At 39.4% G+C, this 17,569-nt stretch overlaps 1 protein-coding gene across 4 annotated transcripts in view; it reads right to left on the bottom strand.

Moving 5' to 3' along the window:
* The window catches only part of FCHSD2 (FCH and double SH3 domains 2), a 120,604-nt gene that overhangs the window by 80,151 nt on the left and 22,884 nt on the right, over positions 1–17,569 (bottom strand). For all 4 annotated transcript variants that reach the window (XM_071417892.1, XM_071417893.1, XM_071417891.1 and 1 more), the window contains exon 3: positions 14,075–14,120. In XM_071417892.1, coding sequence (XP_071273993.1) covers positions 14,075–14,120 — 46 coding nt within the window. The remainder of the gene's footprint in view (positions 1–14,074; positions 14,121–17,569) is intronic.

The following is a 17,569-nucleotide window of genomic DNA, read 5'->3' as shown; positions in this document are numbered from 1 at the left end:
CTCTATATAAAATATTTCTGTAAATATTGGAAGGAAGTTTCAGTTCAAGTCATCTCATTGCTACATAAGGGATTTTAGGACTTTGACAACGGAGAAAGACATTCTGGCACTAATACAGAGGCAAAAATGAATCAAAACATACATGAAATATGAAAAAATCATCACTAAGAGAGATGACATCTCCCTCTTTTCCAAATGAGAATCTAATTTGTTTGGGAAAGGAAGACAGAAAGGCAGATTTAGAAGTTAAAAACAAATATAGTGCTGGTTAAAGGCAGGGAAGATCTACCCGAAATCACACTGAAATCACAATGCTGAACACATAAAAAGAGGATTCACTGAACCCATTCAACATGAGATACTCAAAATGTGGGCAAGAAAAGGGAGGGATGACCAAAAACTGAATCACCTATGGCAAAACTTTCTGAAAAAATCAAGAATCATAAAAACTGAAAGCACACTGACAGAATCCCACCTAAGCAGCAGCCCATGAATGATTTAATGAGCCCACAAGCAAGCAGGGATAATTATAAAATAATGTGGCATCACGTGGAATTGATGTAAATGAGGGGCAATTCATGGCACTGAATTGCTTCTCACCTTTAAACAACAGCCTAAAACCACACAGGACTTTGGTTTGTATCCCATTCTTCTGCTTCCTGTGAAATGTGATCACAACTCATCCTGAGCTTACAAAAACCACTTGCACAAGGTCACCTTGGCACTGGAGCTGCTCTGTGGATTTTTATTTTTATTACTGCTTGGTAGTGGATCTGCACATCCAAGCAAATACATCTTCCAGACACTCTGAAAGGCAGCAGTGGCAGCTCTTCATTTTGTTTGTCATTCCCCACTCCCACGACAGGGAAATTTCTGGGCACCTTGCCAAATTATATTTAATTAACAGCTCCTCTGCTTTTGATTCTTTAGTAACTTGGTTACCAGCTCCATCCACCACTTCAGCAGAGAAAGGAATTTAATATAAAAGTGGTTTTCTCTGGTGTTTACAGAACTGGTGACAGTATAATTTGGAGTGGGGAGACAGCTGGCAGTGCTGCTAGAGAGGGAAAACACTGAAAAAGTTGAGATAGAAAAAGCCCAAATCAATGGAGCACACTGATGCTGTACAAATGCTATTTATTTCAGTTTCTCAGCTGGCAAAGCAAAGTGCTTTCTTCAGCAGAGAGGAAGCTCTCCCTGAGTAATTATTTAGTATTAATTTAGCATTAACACCTCAATAATCCATCAAGTCCTGTGGTGAAACCCTATTTCAAAAAGAAGATATAGAAGATCTTTCATTGAAAGGACATCTCCTGCACTCAGAAGAGGGCTGATTAAACACATCCTCATCAGATACACACCACTGCAAGGTACAAACATTTCTTGAATAATAAAGGCTGGCTAAAGAGTTTACAAGTTCTTTTTATTTCAAGGCTGGGCTGGCTCTTTTTTAAATGGTGGGAAAACATCTCTGATCTTACTTATCAGGAGCCTCTGGTCATGGATTTAAACACCTGACATTTCAAAAATGATGGGTGGCCTCCCTGATAACCTGAGTGAAGTGGGATTTACATCCCACAAAACCACCTGCCAAGTGACTCAGTGTAGCAGCCAAACGAGTTCCTGAGGATTCTCCCCTGAAATTGGTGAAGAAAAGTGAATTTCAACCTCACAAATCTGAGCAGAGTAAGGAGAACCAATACAGGTGATATCTCTAGAAGAGCTGCCACTGTGCTTTCAGGAAAAGGAAAACCAGACAGAATTATGGGATGGGCTTGGACACACACTCACTCAGATGTTCTATTATTTCTGCTGGAAAATGCTATTTAAATGTGAGGAACACTTAAAGCTTTAGATACTGTGAGAAACAAAACCCCAACATAAAATACCCAGAAGTTCTGAATGTATCAGAGCAGCAGAATTCCCACAGGCTGATTCCATCAGCAGCCAGGCCACATCCCTGCTCTCAGCAAGGCCAAATTCCAGCAGTGCTTCCTCAGCACATCCTAATCCTGCCATGAATCAGCAAACATTTCACGCTCCTGAACCTGGATAAACTGCAAGAATAATCAGGGAGAGACTCTGTCAAACATGGCATCAGAAAGTGCCTGAAAGAGAAAATCTGTTTATTCCTGTTATATACAACGCTGGCAGGATTGGAGCTGGTGGAATTTTACAACTTAGAGAGGAAAATATCACTGCTGAGTGAAAAGAATTTTTTGTGAAGCAGAGAGTATTTTATTTTTAACAATATGACTCAAATTTAGAGACATTCAATAGCTGCATTTGGAAGCTGAGCCTCACTTCAGCTCTGTGGCTTCCCAAGAAGAACACACGTTTTTAGGAACTGAAATTATTTCCCACAAGGTTGTTTGCAGCATTTCTCCTTCACAAGTTCTTTGCCTCATTTCTTTGTGCCTGACACACATAGGGGAAAAACCCAAACAATACCAGTAGATAAGCCATACGAACTTGCAAAATATGTAGTGTGAGGGTGGGTTTTTTTAAGATTCAGGAGCTCAATTTACTAACACACAGCAAAAACCCTTTTTCTCATGGATTTTTCCTCAGAAAGAAGTTTTAAGAAACTAAGGAGTCATGTTACAATCGTGAAGGTCACCATAAAGAAGGTGACAAGACCCACTGCTAAAAAATAAGCACAACCCACCCAGCCCAACCCCACAATTTTTACCATTTATTGGTGTGCTATTGCTTTATTGCTATAAAGGAAATCAGCTTTGAAGTCAGAAATAATAATTTTTTTAATCTTGCATCATAGAATACTGGGTGTTTGGAGTCACAAGGATCATCAAATTCTTTGTTATTTTATTTCTACCACATATATTCAATATTCCTTCCGTATGTTTTTTGTTCTTTTCCTATGGAACAAGTAGAGAACTCTTTGCAGGGGAAAAAAAAAGTGACAGGATGTAGTTTTAGCAACATCTCAGTATTTCTCCAAGGTATTTCTAAGAATTCTTGGTGGAACCCTCAACCAAAACCCTTCTGCAGGAGACTTCCCAGAAGCTGCCTGCACCTTGGATCACATTTCCAGATTTTGTTATGGGAGGGGATTTTGCTTCCTAAAGGTTTAACACACAACTGCAGGCTACAAGAATAATCAAAAATAAACATTTTGATGTATTCCAGCTGTTCATGATGCTCCACAACCCCTTTATTATATTTAAGAGCTTATATTATTATTCTTATATAAAAATAAACAATTTTAACATCATTGCACCTGGTAATAGCTGTATAATTGAAAACTCTTTTTAAAAAGGTAGCCAGTGAATTATCTGCATTATTCACTTTTATGAACACAGAAAAAATAATCCTGCTTACAAATTCCATTCCCAACCACATTTACTGGAGGGCATTCATAGAGATGCTTTGCTCTACCTTAGGTGAACATAAATTATCAGGAAAAAAATTTCTCAAAACAAAACCAGAAAACCAACACGAGACAGAAAATATCTTTCAAGATGCTGCTATAAATACAAGAAAACCCCATGTGATAGGAAAAATGCAAATTTTTGGCCAGCCTATTTGGATAGACAATCAAAAAGCAAACACAGATCTATCTGGCATCCTGAAGAGAAATAAATCCAGGAAACCCAGGAGCTCACAAATTTCACATCTCAAAAAATGTAACCGGCCCTCAGTATTTTTGGTTTTTTTAAAATTACCTCCTTATGGTTTGTGAAAGTAAAAAAAAAACCTCTGAGCCATATTTGGACACAAGCAGAGCTAAGAAAACCAGTGCTGAGATGGTTTTTTTCGTAAATGTGTAGGCTTCCTCCTACTCAATTAGTTTCTGTTTGCAACCAGTATGAAATATGCTTTTATTTTTGTTGAAAATAGAAGAAACTACCCTTTAAACTGCAAAAGGCAGTGAAGAGTATATTGCTAGAGAAATGAGCAGCAGGCAGGATATCTGCCTAGCAAAAAATATGGAGTAATATTGAAAATTAAACAAGGGATAGCAGGAATAACTCTATGCCATCATCAACACAATTCTGGTGACTGAAAAGAATGCTTTACATCTATAAATTAAAATGTAAATCTATGTTAAGGCTCTGTTCCTGCACTACACCTACACTGGATTTTCCCCTCATTAGTGTTTTCTAATGTTGATGTCATTAACTTACCCATCAAATTTTAAAATATTTTCTCAATAAGACAGAAGTTAATTGATTTTTAAATATACCAAAATCTCCCAATATAAAACTTGTTGCACTGGCTTACTTTATTTTCCATGGAAAAAAAAAACCCAGAAAACTGATTAATAAGTAACTTAATGAGTAACAACCAAACACTACTAAAATAAAATAGCACCAACCCAGTAATCAAGTGGAGCCCATCATCTATATGGGATGCCAGCCACCTACAGTTTTCCAGAATCCAGCTGGACAAGCATTTTTCCTTATCTAAAGCACCAAGATATTTAAACATTGCTATTTATTCCTCCTAACACGATGTGGAAGGGAATGACCCAGCTGAGCTCTACTGCTGGCCCCACACACCATGAAACAGAACAATAAATGTTTGAGACAGCAGTTTTGGAGAGCTCTCAGAAATAATTGAGATCCTAGGATCTAAACGTTGATGGCTTCCTTTCTCCCTCCTCTTTTTTTTGGGAGTGAAAGCTGGCTAAAGGCCTTTATCTGTATAAAACTGAACAAGTCACCCACTGTGGCTGCAGGGTCTGACACTGAATAATCATTTAGGGGAGATTTGACTTAAAACATTCTCTGTTGGTTGTTGTTTTTTTTTTGAGCTGTCAACACATCCTGGTTTATCCAGGTCTGAAAGCAAACTTCCAAGGCTGGAAAGAGGAAGAAGGGAGTATAGTTTTTAAAAATAGTTAAGAACACATCTACTTTACCCTTTAAATAGTCCCCTAAGATAAACAGCTTCAGTAGCCAAGAAGCTCTGCCCAGTTTTCCTTACATCCCTCTAATGAACTGCTGAGGGTCCAACATGAAATCTGGATCCCTGGGGTTGGGGATTGCTCTAGAATGGAAAGGATAACAGGCTGCTCCTGCAAACCCATGTTCAGTCCTTTTTACAGTGTGAACACAAGTTTAGGTGTTCAATTATTGAACAGGAAATAAAATGAGCTCTTCTCCCTTTTTTTTTTAAATTTATTTAACCAGTGGAAACCTTTTCAACAGTAAAATAAATGTCTGAGACAAAAGGAAGAATAACTTTTCAGAAATGTCACTACCTAAAATACAGTCGCACATAGCCCAAAACCACTTTAGTTACTGTGCAGGGGGTGCAATCAAACAGTCTTTCAAAGTCCTAGAGAAAAAAGGAACACCATCTCCTATGAATTACCTCTGTGTGCCCAACATTTGACAACCAGCTGAACCAGCTGAACTGGAGAAAATTTAGTCAGCTGAATAAACCAAATGAAATCAACACAAAGTAACACTCTCCACACTTTTATTTCTGTGTAGGTTGTTTTTTAAAATCAATAATTTAAAAAAACCCCTTTCCTTTAATAATAATAATAATAATAATAATAATAATAATAATAATAATAATTTTATTTTTAATTACACTCTCCTGAGTACCATTTTCAGGCAAACCACTGATTTCTGCTTTACCCTAAGTTATGGTCTTTTGATTGTAACAGAGAAGGTGCTTATTATTAGGTATAGAGGCAGAGTTATGTTGGATACAAAGGAATTTTATTTTCAATTGATAGCTCCAGAACAAATGCAAGGTTAAAAGAGAAGGTGCAGAAATGCAAAAGAAAGGGAAAAGAAAGTTGAGAGAAAAACAGCTTTTGAGTTGTTTATGGCCCACTAGAAAATACAAGGGATGATGGGGGTGATGGTCATGCATCAAATATTTGCCTTCTTACCTTGAAGCTTTAGGGATTTAAAAATCCCCAAACAAACACCCCCAAACCCACATCCAGAGCGTTCCTGGGTGTTTGACTGCTTGTAGATCCCTGCACAGCCCTGTCCAGCAGTGGTCTGCAAACCAGGATGCATTTCCTGAGGAACTGATACCAACCCAAAAGCTGGGAGGAGAGCATGGCACCACCATTACCAGGGGACTGGAAAATGGAGCAGGGAAAAAGGCCAAGGAGGTGGCTCAGGCAAGGCCTGGGTTCTCTCTGAGAACAGTGACATGTTTTTCCTGAGGGATGCAGTTTGGGTACCAAGATGCTTCAAGATTTTCCAAGTTTCAAAGCGATAAGGGCCTCACCAAACTACAGCGTGGTAAAGGAGGTTGGAACAGGAATCTCCTCCATCCAAAGAACTCTGAGATGTGTATGAGTTGTGCAGAGCTAGGAAATGAAAGAGTATTGAACTCCCAGGACAAGATATAAGGAAAGAGGTGGAAAAGGAGCCCAAAGAGAGGTGGAGCAGCCTTGGCTGGTACGGACTCATGACTCAGCGCTGCTGCTGCTGCTGCTACTTCAGACGCCCAAAGTTTCCACTGTGCATATTTTGAAAGCCTTGGGTTGTGACTTGCCTGCCCTCTTAAATCCCACGAAAAAGAAAAGCAGCTGCTGGGAAGGATGACTGAAGGGCTGAATATGTTAGGAAAGAACTGAAACACTGGGGTAGCTTGAGAAAAACTGAGGCAGCAGAGGAAAAACGATGCCCACAGAAGGAACTCATGGATAACCCCACAGGCTGCAGGATCCGCTGCCTGGCTCACTGGTGGGGCTGCATGGCCAAGCAAAAGCAGCTCTGAAGAATAAAGTTTTTCATCTGCAAGCAGAGCCACTTACAAGGATCCAAATTCCAGGCTCTGGATGCTTCTGAGCGCAGTAATCGGAAAGAAAAATAACAGCTAAAAGCAGGCTCAGAGAAACTTGCTTGCATCAGTTCAGCAAAAAATGGGGGTTTCTTTATGAAGGGCTTTCTTTGTAGGAATAGAGTAATTCTAAGCTTAGCAGCCCCTTTATAAGGAACTAGATGTTTTCACTGAAAATAGAAGCTGACAGTCCTCCTCTGTTCTTAGAGAAATATTATTTTAACCTAAAGAATTCCATAAAAACTGTAGCAGATAGCTTAGCATTTTTAAAAGGCTGACTTTTAAAATTCTTTTTAAATGGACTAATGCTGCAGTGTAGGGCATTTTCATTTTTCTTCTAACAGAACGACCAGTGAGACAAGACCAAAATCAGATATCCCACTTTTCCCCACTTTAAGTTCTGACGTGGAGACAGAAAAGTACAAGAACAACTGAATGCAAAATCTACATAAAAAGAGGTCAACGATAATATTGTTTGGAATGTCACTCATAGACCCACAGTCTTTGTTCCAGGCAAAGTATATTATATTAAATGTTAAATGGACATTTAATATAGAGAATTCTAAAGAGCTTCTTGTTTGGGGGAAAAAAGGGAAACGTGCACTAAGAGGTTGAACTGTGACAAGTGCAGAATAGTATCAATAATCCCATTATAACATCTGATTTGTCAAACTTGTCTCTACAAGTTATTCTAAAATTCACAATAGTGTTCCTAACCATTTATGAAATGGAGCAGCTCAGTCTTTGTGGCCTTCACGGCCACTGATTCTCCATGGTTTTTTGGGAAGAATGGCCTGAATAGCCACGGGGTCCTACACTTCATTTTCCTGCCCTGCTTATGGATATCCCAGTGCTTTGAATGGAGAACATAATCCAAAGGTAGTACCAGGCAGGTGTTTTCTTTCTGGAAACATCAAGTTCTGCTGATGTATTGTGCACCACCATGGCTGAAAAGACCAAACCAGGCCATCAATATGCATGATCTCCATAGTGACTGGGAAGTGCTACCACTTGGGATCCTCTCCCAAAAAATGGAAAGTTAGTCGTGCTGACACTTAAACTAAGAAAACAGCCCTGGCTCCAGGTGTATCTGAAATCACAGGCATTCCACACCAAACATGAGATTTTTCAGGGATATGGCAAGGAACAAAGACTTTAAGTGCTCATAAGCCTTACTCTGAGTTTTTTTTACCTAATGAATCCAAAGCTCATTTAGAAAACATCAGTGATTATCCAAAAGAAATATCCTAAATTAAGTCAGCAAATGCCAGAATGGCTTGGGTTGGAAGGGACCTTGAAGATCATCAAGTGCCACCCCCTGCCACCACCTTCCACTATCCCAGGCTGCTCCAAGCCCTGTCCAGCCTGGCCTTGGACATTTCCAGGGATCCAGGGGCAGCCACAGCTGCTCTGGGCACCCTGTGCCAGGGCCTCACCGCCCTCACAGGGAACAATTAATGGGTATCAACCAAAGACATCATCTCCAAGCAAGTATCAGCCCCTTCTGAAGGCTCCCCACCCTCCCTGGTTTGCAGAGTTCATGGAAGAGCAGGAGGAAGCCCATGGAAAGCAGCAGAGTTGGTTTACAACAAACCTGCCTGACATGGTTGTCTGTGACAAATGGGATCAACCACAGCAAGATTCCAAAAGAAGGAAGAAGAGGAGCCTCACAGCCCTAAGGATCCATGGGGCAACACCACTCAGTGCAGGAGTAGGCCTGAATGGCTCTGGCATTTTTGCTATTGGATCCAGAGGTTTCTTGGATACAGCTTTTCCCACTCCCCAAGCAGATGTGCCAACCAAGCTTCAGGCAGCAACATCCAAAATAAAGTCACACACAAACATTCCCTGGGTCTGCTGCCTTCTCCTATAGAAATTCCTACAGCAGGAAAGGTGGAATATTCAAGTCAGACCTTGGATTGTAGGATTTCAGTAGGTGTTCTCTCTGCACAGGCAAGAAATTAACTCTGCTAAGAGAAAGAGGTGCCACATTCACACAGCCACCACTGGGAAAAAAATGGAACTTTATGGATAAATACCAGCACAAAGTCTCCTCCAGGCTCTGGGCTGGGAGGAGAACAGTCCCCAGCACTGGTGGACAGAACCATGGTTTTCATATGCAATTAAACCAACACACGGAATGCCTGCTAAAATGGTTTGCAACACTACCAATAAAGTAGGAAGAAGGCACCTCAAAGCTCTGCCACACTTCTGAGTGGTGCACAGGGAGCACCTCAGGCCTCCAGGGTCACTTCTTACAGGCTGGGTTTGTTTGGTTGGGGTTGGAATATTTTGCCTGTCTTTTGAAACAGACACAAACCAACACTTGCAGACACTCAGTGAGCTCATTCCTGGAAAAAGATTTCACTCTGAGTTTTTCCTACTGTTTCCTACAGAAAGTTTGAAAATATAATAAATACACAGATGGGTTTCAAAGCAATTTGTTGTCTTTCAAATTAATTGCTATCAAACATATCCAGATACAGGAGTCATTCAGCTCAGGATACCCAGGATGGAAATTTCAACATAATCCACTCATGTACTACAAGTGAAAGTTTCTCTGTAGAGAAATCACAGAATGACAGCTAAATTCCTTCCAAAGATAAGCCTGAGATAAAAGAAAAACCAACCTAGTTTCTGCATATCAGCTAATTACAAACTAAACTCTCCTCACAGGATCTGGAATACAGAAGATCCCAATTCCCTAAAAGATGAAGTGTCCTAAGTCTTAAAAATACATCTTCCATACACACACAAAACCTGATTTCCTAGGTTTTTTTAAATTGCTGCTTGACTACAAAAGTCATCAATTTCACCATAAAACAAAACCAAGACAAAATGTCATAAGTAATACAGAAATACTCTAGAGGGAGGTTTAGCACTGCAGCAACTCTAAAATCATCCTCACAGGAAGAAACAAGTAACTTAAGTTCATCTGTTAACAAAACAGCTCCTGAGCAGTCAACCCACGGCTGCTCCTTGTTTGTCCCCAAGTCGGGGACCCACCCTTAAAATCCACAATCTCTTCCTGCTCTCCCACAGCAACCTCCTGCATCCTTTGGGATTAAAAAATCCAACCCATTCTGCCCAGACTGCAGGCAATGATCTCATGGAAAGCTGCTTGCTGCCTTTGCAGGGCAGGTACCTCAAGTTATTTTTTCCTGCCGCTCCAGGGGTTCCGTGGCTTGGAGGCAGAGGAAAGAATTTGCTTCACCCTGGAATTTTTGTTTTGTATTCCAAGCCTGTTGTAAGGCTGTGTTTTCCAGGCTGCAGCTGTTTTGCCTGGTGGGATGTAGGAATCAACCCAGGTGACTGGGGTCCCATGCTGACAGGGCTCTATTTACAGAGCTTCCCAGTACCATTCCCAAATCTCCCAGCTGTTCCTGAGCAGTGTCTGCCATCCTCCTGCTCCTACAGTCACCACTGAAACACTCCAATAAACCAGTGTATTTTCAAAAGTTTGGTATCCATTCTATCAGAGATTTGTGGTATTTTGGCTAAAATTCATTCAATTTCTCTCATTCCTTATGAGGGAAATACCATCACCTTTCCAGTCTTCACATGATAAAGTTAATTTTCACAAAGTGTTGGAATACAGGATAAAGAACAGCAAAGGAAAAAAAATGAGCCATGGTAGAAGTTACTAGACATGGTGACAATGTCTGATTTTAACCCTTATGATTTTAATCCTCTGAAAAATTGTTCAAAAGGCCACTGAGCAGCTTGACACCCTGTTAGAACATGGTAAAAAAATGGTCAGCTCTTTTGTTTTTAAACAAAGGAAAGCCAGTACATTCTAGCAAATATATAAATAAATTATATATAAAATACATATATAAAGATAGAAAATAAATCATGTTATGTTTATTTATTATCTGCTTTATATATTATGTATACACATGCACACATTACATAGACAAAAACTGCCATAAGAATATTGTAATTTTTTAGGAACTATTAATGCATATATTCTGATGTCTTGAAATGAGTGTGTTTTCTAGGTCTGGTGAGACACAGGGCGAGGGAAATGGGTAAGGGTGACCATGGTGTCTGCTTACATCCACCTCCCCACCTATCCTGCTCCTCTCACTCCACCTCCAGCTGCTTTTCCCTCTCACATCCATTTCATCTTATTTAAGGCTCCTCTCGTGACCACTACCATGGATATGAGCAGCTGCCAACAGGACTTTGTGGCTATAAACAACATTAAATTTTCTTTTCTCTTCTCCACATTTGAAAATGTTTTAAATGCATGAAGTTTCTCAGTGCCACAGACAAAGCAATCAACACCGAGTGCCCTGTCCCCTCCTGATGACAGATAAGCTGGTTCTACTGAGCACCCACAGCTCTTCATTGTTAATTTAACCTATAAAAAACACAGAGAGGAGAAAAAAATCCTAACAATTACTGCCTCTTTAAAAAAGAAAAACTGAACAGACACTTCTACTTGTGGCTCACTTGAAATGTAGCTCAGGGAATGGGCTCTCCCACCTTTTTGTAGAACATCAGTGCATTTGGTTGAGGTACTACAATTAGAAACTCATTAGCATGCAGGGAAACTCAACCTCCTTGAGGTTACTTGCAAATTCCAAGGGGCCAGGCCATGCTGATTGCCTGGAGTCACGTTTTACTCTGAAACAATGATAATGAAACATCAAGCAAAACCAAAACATGACAAGGAAGGTCATCTGTGTGTTCCCAGACTGTGAGAGACTGGTCTCTTGAGTTAAAAGTGTGAAATAATAGTAACTGCAGCAGAAATGTATTTATAATCTCAAGAAAAAAAAACCCCAAACCAACATTTTACCTATTAAACATGCTGGGTAAAACAGGTTTTTTTTGGAGGTAGCAGCAAAAGCACACATTCAGTAAACTGTTTTTTCACCATAAGAGTATTCTCAGGCACTGATTTCAGGTCGCTTATTAATCATGGAGAATAGCTAATAATAACAATATAAAATTGCAATTTAAATGCTATTAGCAGGCATACTGTTAGTGGGAAATGAGAACCTTTCTGAGCTCTCATTTCTGAATATTAAGGTAACCCTCTGAGCATGTATTAAATAATGCAGGACCAAAAATACAAGTGGAAGAGCTGAGTGCAGAATCCCAACTGATCACTAGAAATCTGCAGAATTGCTGATACACTGGATCCTTCTCCCATTTATACCATGGCACAGCCTAGAAAAGCCAGGAAAGAACCCACTGGAGATGGGCAATAGGCAAAAAACAGCTCCAAAAACCTTCAAGGCAACAGGTGAAAACACAACGCAAAATAACCTGGACAAAATAAGAGCAGGGAAATTTAAATCCAGGCCCTGTAATTCATCACATACATTTGCACCACTTACCATGTAATTAGGGGCAAGTTATAAACACTGGGCTGGGGTGTTTCACTTGCCTTTGGACAGGTTCTCCTGCTCCCAACAAAAGCACTCTGTGTTTAGAAACTTGGCACCCAAGTGCAGGGCACCAACCTACAATTTTTTTTAAACCAACAAAGCCTTCAGCTCTGGGAAACTGATTTTCATTGGCCAGCCTTCCACTGCTTCTCACTTGGCAAAAAAAAGTCAGATGTCAGAATATTCCAAATTCCCTAAGGTGACAAGAGGCATTTGGAGAGAATCTGTGAAAAGGTTTAAAAGTCTGGCTTCATAAACTACTGAGCATTTCCAGCTCCCTTTAGAACTGGTTTAAAAGGAATATCCCATTGCTGATGAATGCAACTTCCCATTTATTTGGAGCACAACTTCTCTCCCCAAAAGGCTTTATGTGAAATTTTATTACCACCTCCAAAACAGAAATCCTTTTAGAAGAAGCATCCAACATTGTTTTGGAGCTGTGCACTTATCAGCAATCCAAGGAAGCGATCCCACAAGACTTCATTCATAGAAAGAGCTATTCAGTGAATCTCAAATGCTGCAGCTGCATTGCTGCAAAGCTGGGGGGGTTTAAATCCAAGGAGCTGAAAGCCTCAGTTGTTAGGTCGGAGCTTTCTGAAGCGCAGTGTAATTATTTTTCCAACTTATCAGGACTATTCCCTAAATGCAGTGACTGTTGTGTCTCTGCATATAAAAGACATTCCCAGTGTCTAATGGATAAATGTGTTAAGAACTGGTGTTAAATTTTCTACATCATTTTAAAAAATCACTCAAGAACACACATTTTTAACCTCAGTTTCAGGAGGCACCATCATTGAAAAATTCAGGTATTTAATCAAATTTAATACAACTGCCAATGGAATTGATACTTGCCAAGGTAAACCATATCTGGAGGAAGAATGGGAGCACCAATAACTTATGGCAATAATGTCAGTGAGTGGGTTTAATTCAGCACAAATTCCATGTGGTGTAGGAAGGGTTTTCAGATGGGTTTTAGGCTGAGAAGACAAGCAGAAAATCCAGCACTAAAAACCCATCCATCACAGGCACAGGAATCATCTTTTCCCAGCTGACAGTGAAGCCTGGCCCCAGAACAAGTTTGCTCTGTGTATTTTGGGGGTGATGCAGCACTGGGGACTGAAAGGATGTTTAACATGACATCTACAAACTGCACTTGGAAGCAGCCTGGTGACAGCTTGTGTTCTCACATTCCACGTCAGGCATATCTCCAGTTGGATTTATGGCATACTGAGCTCCACGAGCTCACTCCCTTGGATTTTATTCTACCTTTAATCTATTTTAAAATAAATTAATGTATTTTTAATCTGTTGTACTTGGACTTAAGCTCCAAGAGCCTTTACTGTAAATTAAACAGGCAGCTGCCCCTTATTAGATGCTTTCTAATTTTGGACTGGGGGAGAAAAAGCAATCCTCCCTCTTTTCTCACAAACAAATCAAAATTCATTCCACTCCTATCACAAGCATGAGGCCAAATCCGCTTTTATTTCAGATGAATGGGAAGCTGCTCTTACTGAAGAATGTGAATTTAAATTTATTTTGGATCAAGTAAGCCAGAACATTTCCTCTCCCTCTAATTGACCTGATTTTACCTTTCACTCAAATTTCACACTGACTTCTGAGAAAACCACATGGAGTTTGACTTTACAACAATTGGGAAAAAAATGTTAAAAATGTTTTCTGTACTCGAGAACTTCCTCAAGTCAAATTACATGAAAATACAGAATGGGCCTAAGTCCTGTATAAATTAAACTGATTCAGAACTTCAACACATTTCATGGAAAGTAACTTATGGAAAAGATCAATGATAAAAAGATACACCATAGTAATTTGCTGATTAATAAATCATCCCAACAGAACAATGTCTCAGCCATCAAAATTATTCCAGAACCTACCTGTGCATATTCTTTCTCAATTGCAGCTCTTTTCTGACTGAATGCTCTGAAAGAAAAGCAAAGAAATTCAGTTAGAACATTAGGCAAAACACTCCAAATTCAATAATTTAGTCAAAATCCATTAAAACAGAGAGCAAAACTCTACAAATTCAATAATTTACTTTAAAAGGAGCTTCTGCTGGACAGTCTGCAGAGTGAAACAGCAACAAAAAAGGGAAATGGTTTGACAAGTGCACATCAGTAGCCCAGCAACGATTGTGTGTGGACTTCACATGTGTGATGGCTGAATTTCCAAGTTTTATTGGGCAAACTCAGTTCCCAGGACTACTCAGTTCCCAGGCATAAATAGCATTTTCTTAATGAAAGCTCGTCAGCTTTCCAGTGGTACAGCCAAGGGAGGACTATTTGGGAGCACAGAACAGCGTTTGACTTTATGTATCTAGACAGACTTACTTAATTTTCTTCAGACTTATTTTGATCAGAGGTGTTTTCTTTAAGCTATACCACAAACTACTCAGCTTAAGGCTACACCATAAGCACAAAAAAAATCTAATTATATTTAAATTAGTTACACAATAACTCTGGTGACATGCCAATAAAAAAAAAAAAAACTACACCTCAGGAACATCCTCTAATTAAGTTAACTCAATAAAAAGGAGTCTGGACAGGCTCCTTTTATTCCTGCCTACTCCATTTCATCCATGAAGAGTATCCATCCACATGCTACAGGCTCAGCTTCCCTAACAGGATGTAAAAGTTTAAATGCATCATGATTGCTTAAAATTCTTCCCAGACCAATGACAGCCCAAGAGATCTGGCCATATTCCAGCTCCAACAGTTAAACTTCCCAAATCCCCCTTGTGTAGCCCAGGTGGGTTCCAAAGGCTGTGTGATTCCCATATGAAACACCTTGATAGGAACAAGTGAAGTCAGTTGAGATGCCTGTGAATGAATTTCCTTTGTAAAGCATTCCAAGTATTCCAGCTAGTATTATAACCCAATTTCTTTTAGCATCTCCTGTTCCAAAATCCAATATCCCAATCAGTTTAACAAACACTTAGAAACCACAATATTCCTCTGAAAAGGCTCACTTTTCTATCAGAAGTACAAAGAACTGCACAAATAACTCCAAGGAATAACCAAAATGTGTTATCAATATTGAAGAGGTAGAAGAAAACAAGTGCCAGTCTTTGGAACTGAAATCTGGGAACACCTTAGGTAAACAAAGTTATTTTCCAATTCTCAGCTAACTGCATTTCAAAACATAGAATCAGGGCTGAGTTACACCAAACCTGGATATGAAGTTGTGTATTTCACCTGAGCTTTTTCCCCACCCCATTCAAACCAAATTCCTCTTAAATTAATTGCAAAACAATTACTGTGACAAGCAGGAAGCTCCAGATATCCCCAAAAACTTTCTACATTACAAGTTTTGCACCAGAGAGGAAAAACGAAAACATTCAACCAGCCCTTGTGTAGGATTACAAAATAACATGGGAATCAAACTGACTCCCAATCCCAACTGAAATCTTGGAATTGGATCAACCACAAACTCTGGCAGGAATGGATTGTACAGCAGCACCTCCTTATGAGAAATATTTCAGTTTTAGATATTGTTCTGTATTTTAAATGGGGAAATAACTGGCAAGATGCTGTATCCAATATTTAAATTTGTTTTGCTGGATGAAGAAGAAGGTTAAGCATGGAAAGGCTGTTGGGATCAGTTGTCTGCATTCCTTGGTGCTCCCTGTGGCTTTGGGACTGCGCTTCCCTCCCCTGGACCAACACAAAGCTGCTCTGAACCTTGGGACAGCTCATACAGCAACCCTTCTATGACAGCTATGAATGGATTACAAAACATGATGAAAGGGGAGAAGTCAACACATTTCCCAGGAGAAAATTATTTTGAGCAGAGGAAAAGAGAATTCTGACTAATAAATGCATCATAGTTTCTGAACTTGGGCGGTGTGAAAACTTTGACACGTGTATCCAGATTTTATGTGCAAAGCTGGGATTGTCTTAACCTTATTGTCCTTCAGGACGGACTTCCAAATCTATCCATATAAGGAAACATTTGTTTCCATGAAGTAATAAAATGTTCTCTAACTACTGGTAACTTTTTACAACATGAGTTAGTGAGTCTGCAAGAAAGCAGGAACATTATTTCGTGGTTTTTTAAACTAGGGAGCATTAACACTTACCTTTACACCTTTTTCTTAAAGTAACCATTAACTAAGTGCAGGAAACATCAGAATTGCAGTCCCCAAAAAGGCATTTTAGTTTGTGGACAGTAATTCCTAAGTATCTTGTTTATCCTGTCAACATTAATGCAATACATTTATTCCCTTCCCATTCTTGCTCAGGCTCTGTGAGACCAGGGAATTCTAAGAAAGCAGGAAAAAGAAAACTTCTCTTCCTGCTATCCCCACTTCGCTAATGACACTTTTCCTAGTGTTGAGCCCTCATTGCAAATTCTCAACCCCAAATTTCAACCACTGGCATGTATTTCCATCACTCATATCCATTAAAGGTAACAGATGCTATGAAATATTGAGGTATCTTTTTATATTCCCATTGTAGAAGAGCATAACAATGTGAATTAAGGAGTCAGGTCAGTGGAGAATCATATTTCATTAAGTTTTCCTACAGGGAAACAGGAGAAACAGATGGGTTTAATTATTTCATGGATGTCCACTTGGGCTGGAAATGTGTAAAGCTCACACCTTCATGAAAAATCAATATAAGAACATTAAAATACACATTAGTGTTTTGTAAGACAATGTTCCATCTGCCAATATTGTGCAGTTGTACAAATCTGAAGATCAAAGACACAGCTTGCACAGCAGAAAGTTAAACCCAGTGACACCCTGAAAACCAGCAAGTGAATTAGTCACTGTATAAAAATTTAATTCCATGCAGAGCTATGCAAAAACGTAAACACACACTCCACGTTCAGGGCTCTTGAATAAAAGAAGAGTTTAAATTTGGACCTGTGAATGTATTTCTATTCAAAGGCTGAGAAACTGAACAATGAACCAGGCAAGGCCTGAATCCCATTTGGAACAATTTCTCATGCAAGATGATGATAATAATGAAAAACCCAAGGTATTAACTGGAAAATTCATACAGCTCACCTGACACCAGCTTGTGTTTGTAGGTTTTTTGGCTATGAAAATTCAGACTAATTGTTTGAAAATTTTAATGAAATTTTAAAATCCTTACAATTAATACAAAGCCTCAAAAAACAGATAAACTTATATCACACCCAAAAGACCCAAAAACATTAGGCTAAAGAAACACACCTTTTGACTGACCTTGACCTGAAATTAATTTACCCCATCAAAAATTCTCAAAGTAAATCTCCCTAAGAATTGCAGAGCACATTGCAGCTGGGTTAAAACTGACTCAATCCAACACCACTTGAGAAGATGAATCAGTGAATTTTGAAATACCCAAAAATTTCCAGCTTCCCAGAAAGTAGATCAAGGATAATTC

The sequence above is a fragment of the Agelaius tricolor genome, unplaced genomic scaffold (genome assembly GCF_023055355.1).
Source record: "Agelaius tricolor isolate 1412-34295 unplaced genomic scaffold, bAgeTri1.0.p SCAF_71, whole genome shotgun sequence".
NCBI classification, from domain to species: Eukaryota; Metazoa; Chordata; class Aves; order Passeriformes; family Icteridae; genus Agelaius; species Agelaius tricolor.
This window is presented reverse-complemented; position numbering and strand designations above follow the sequence as displayed.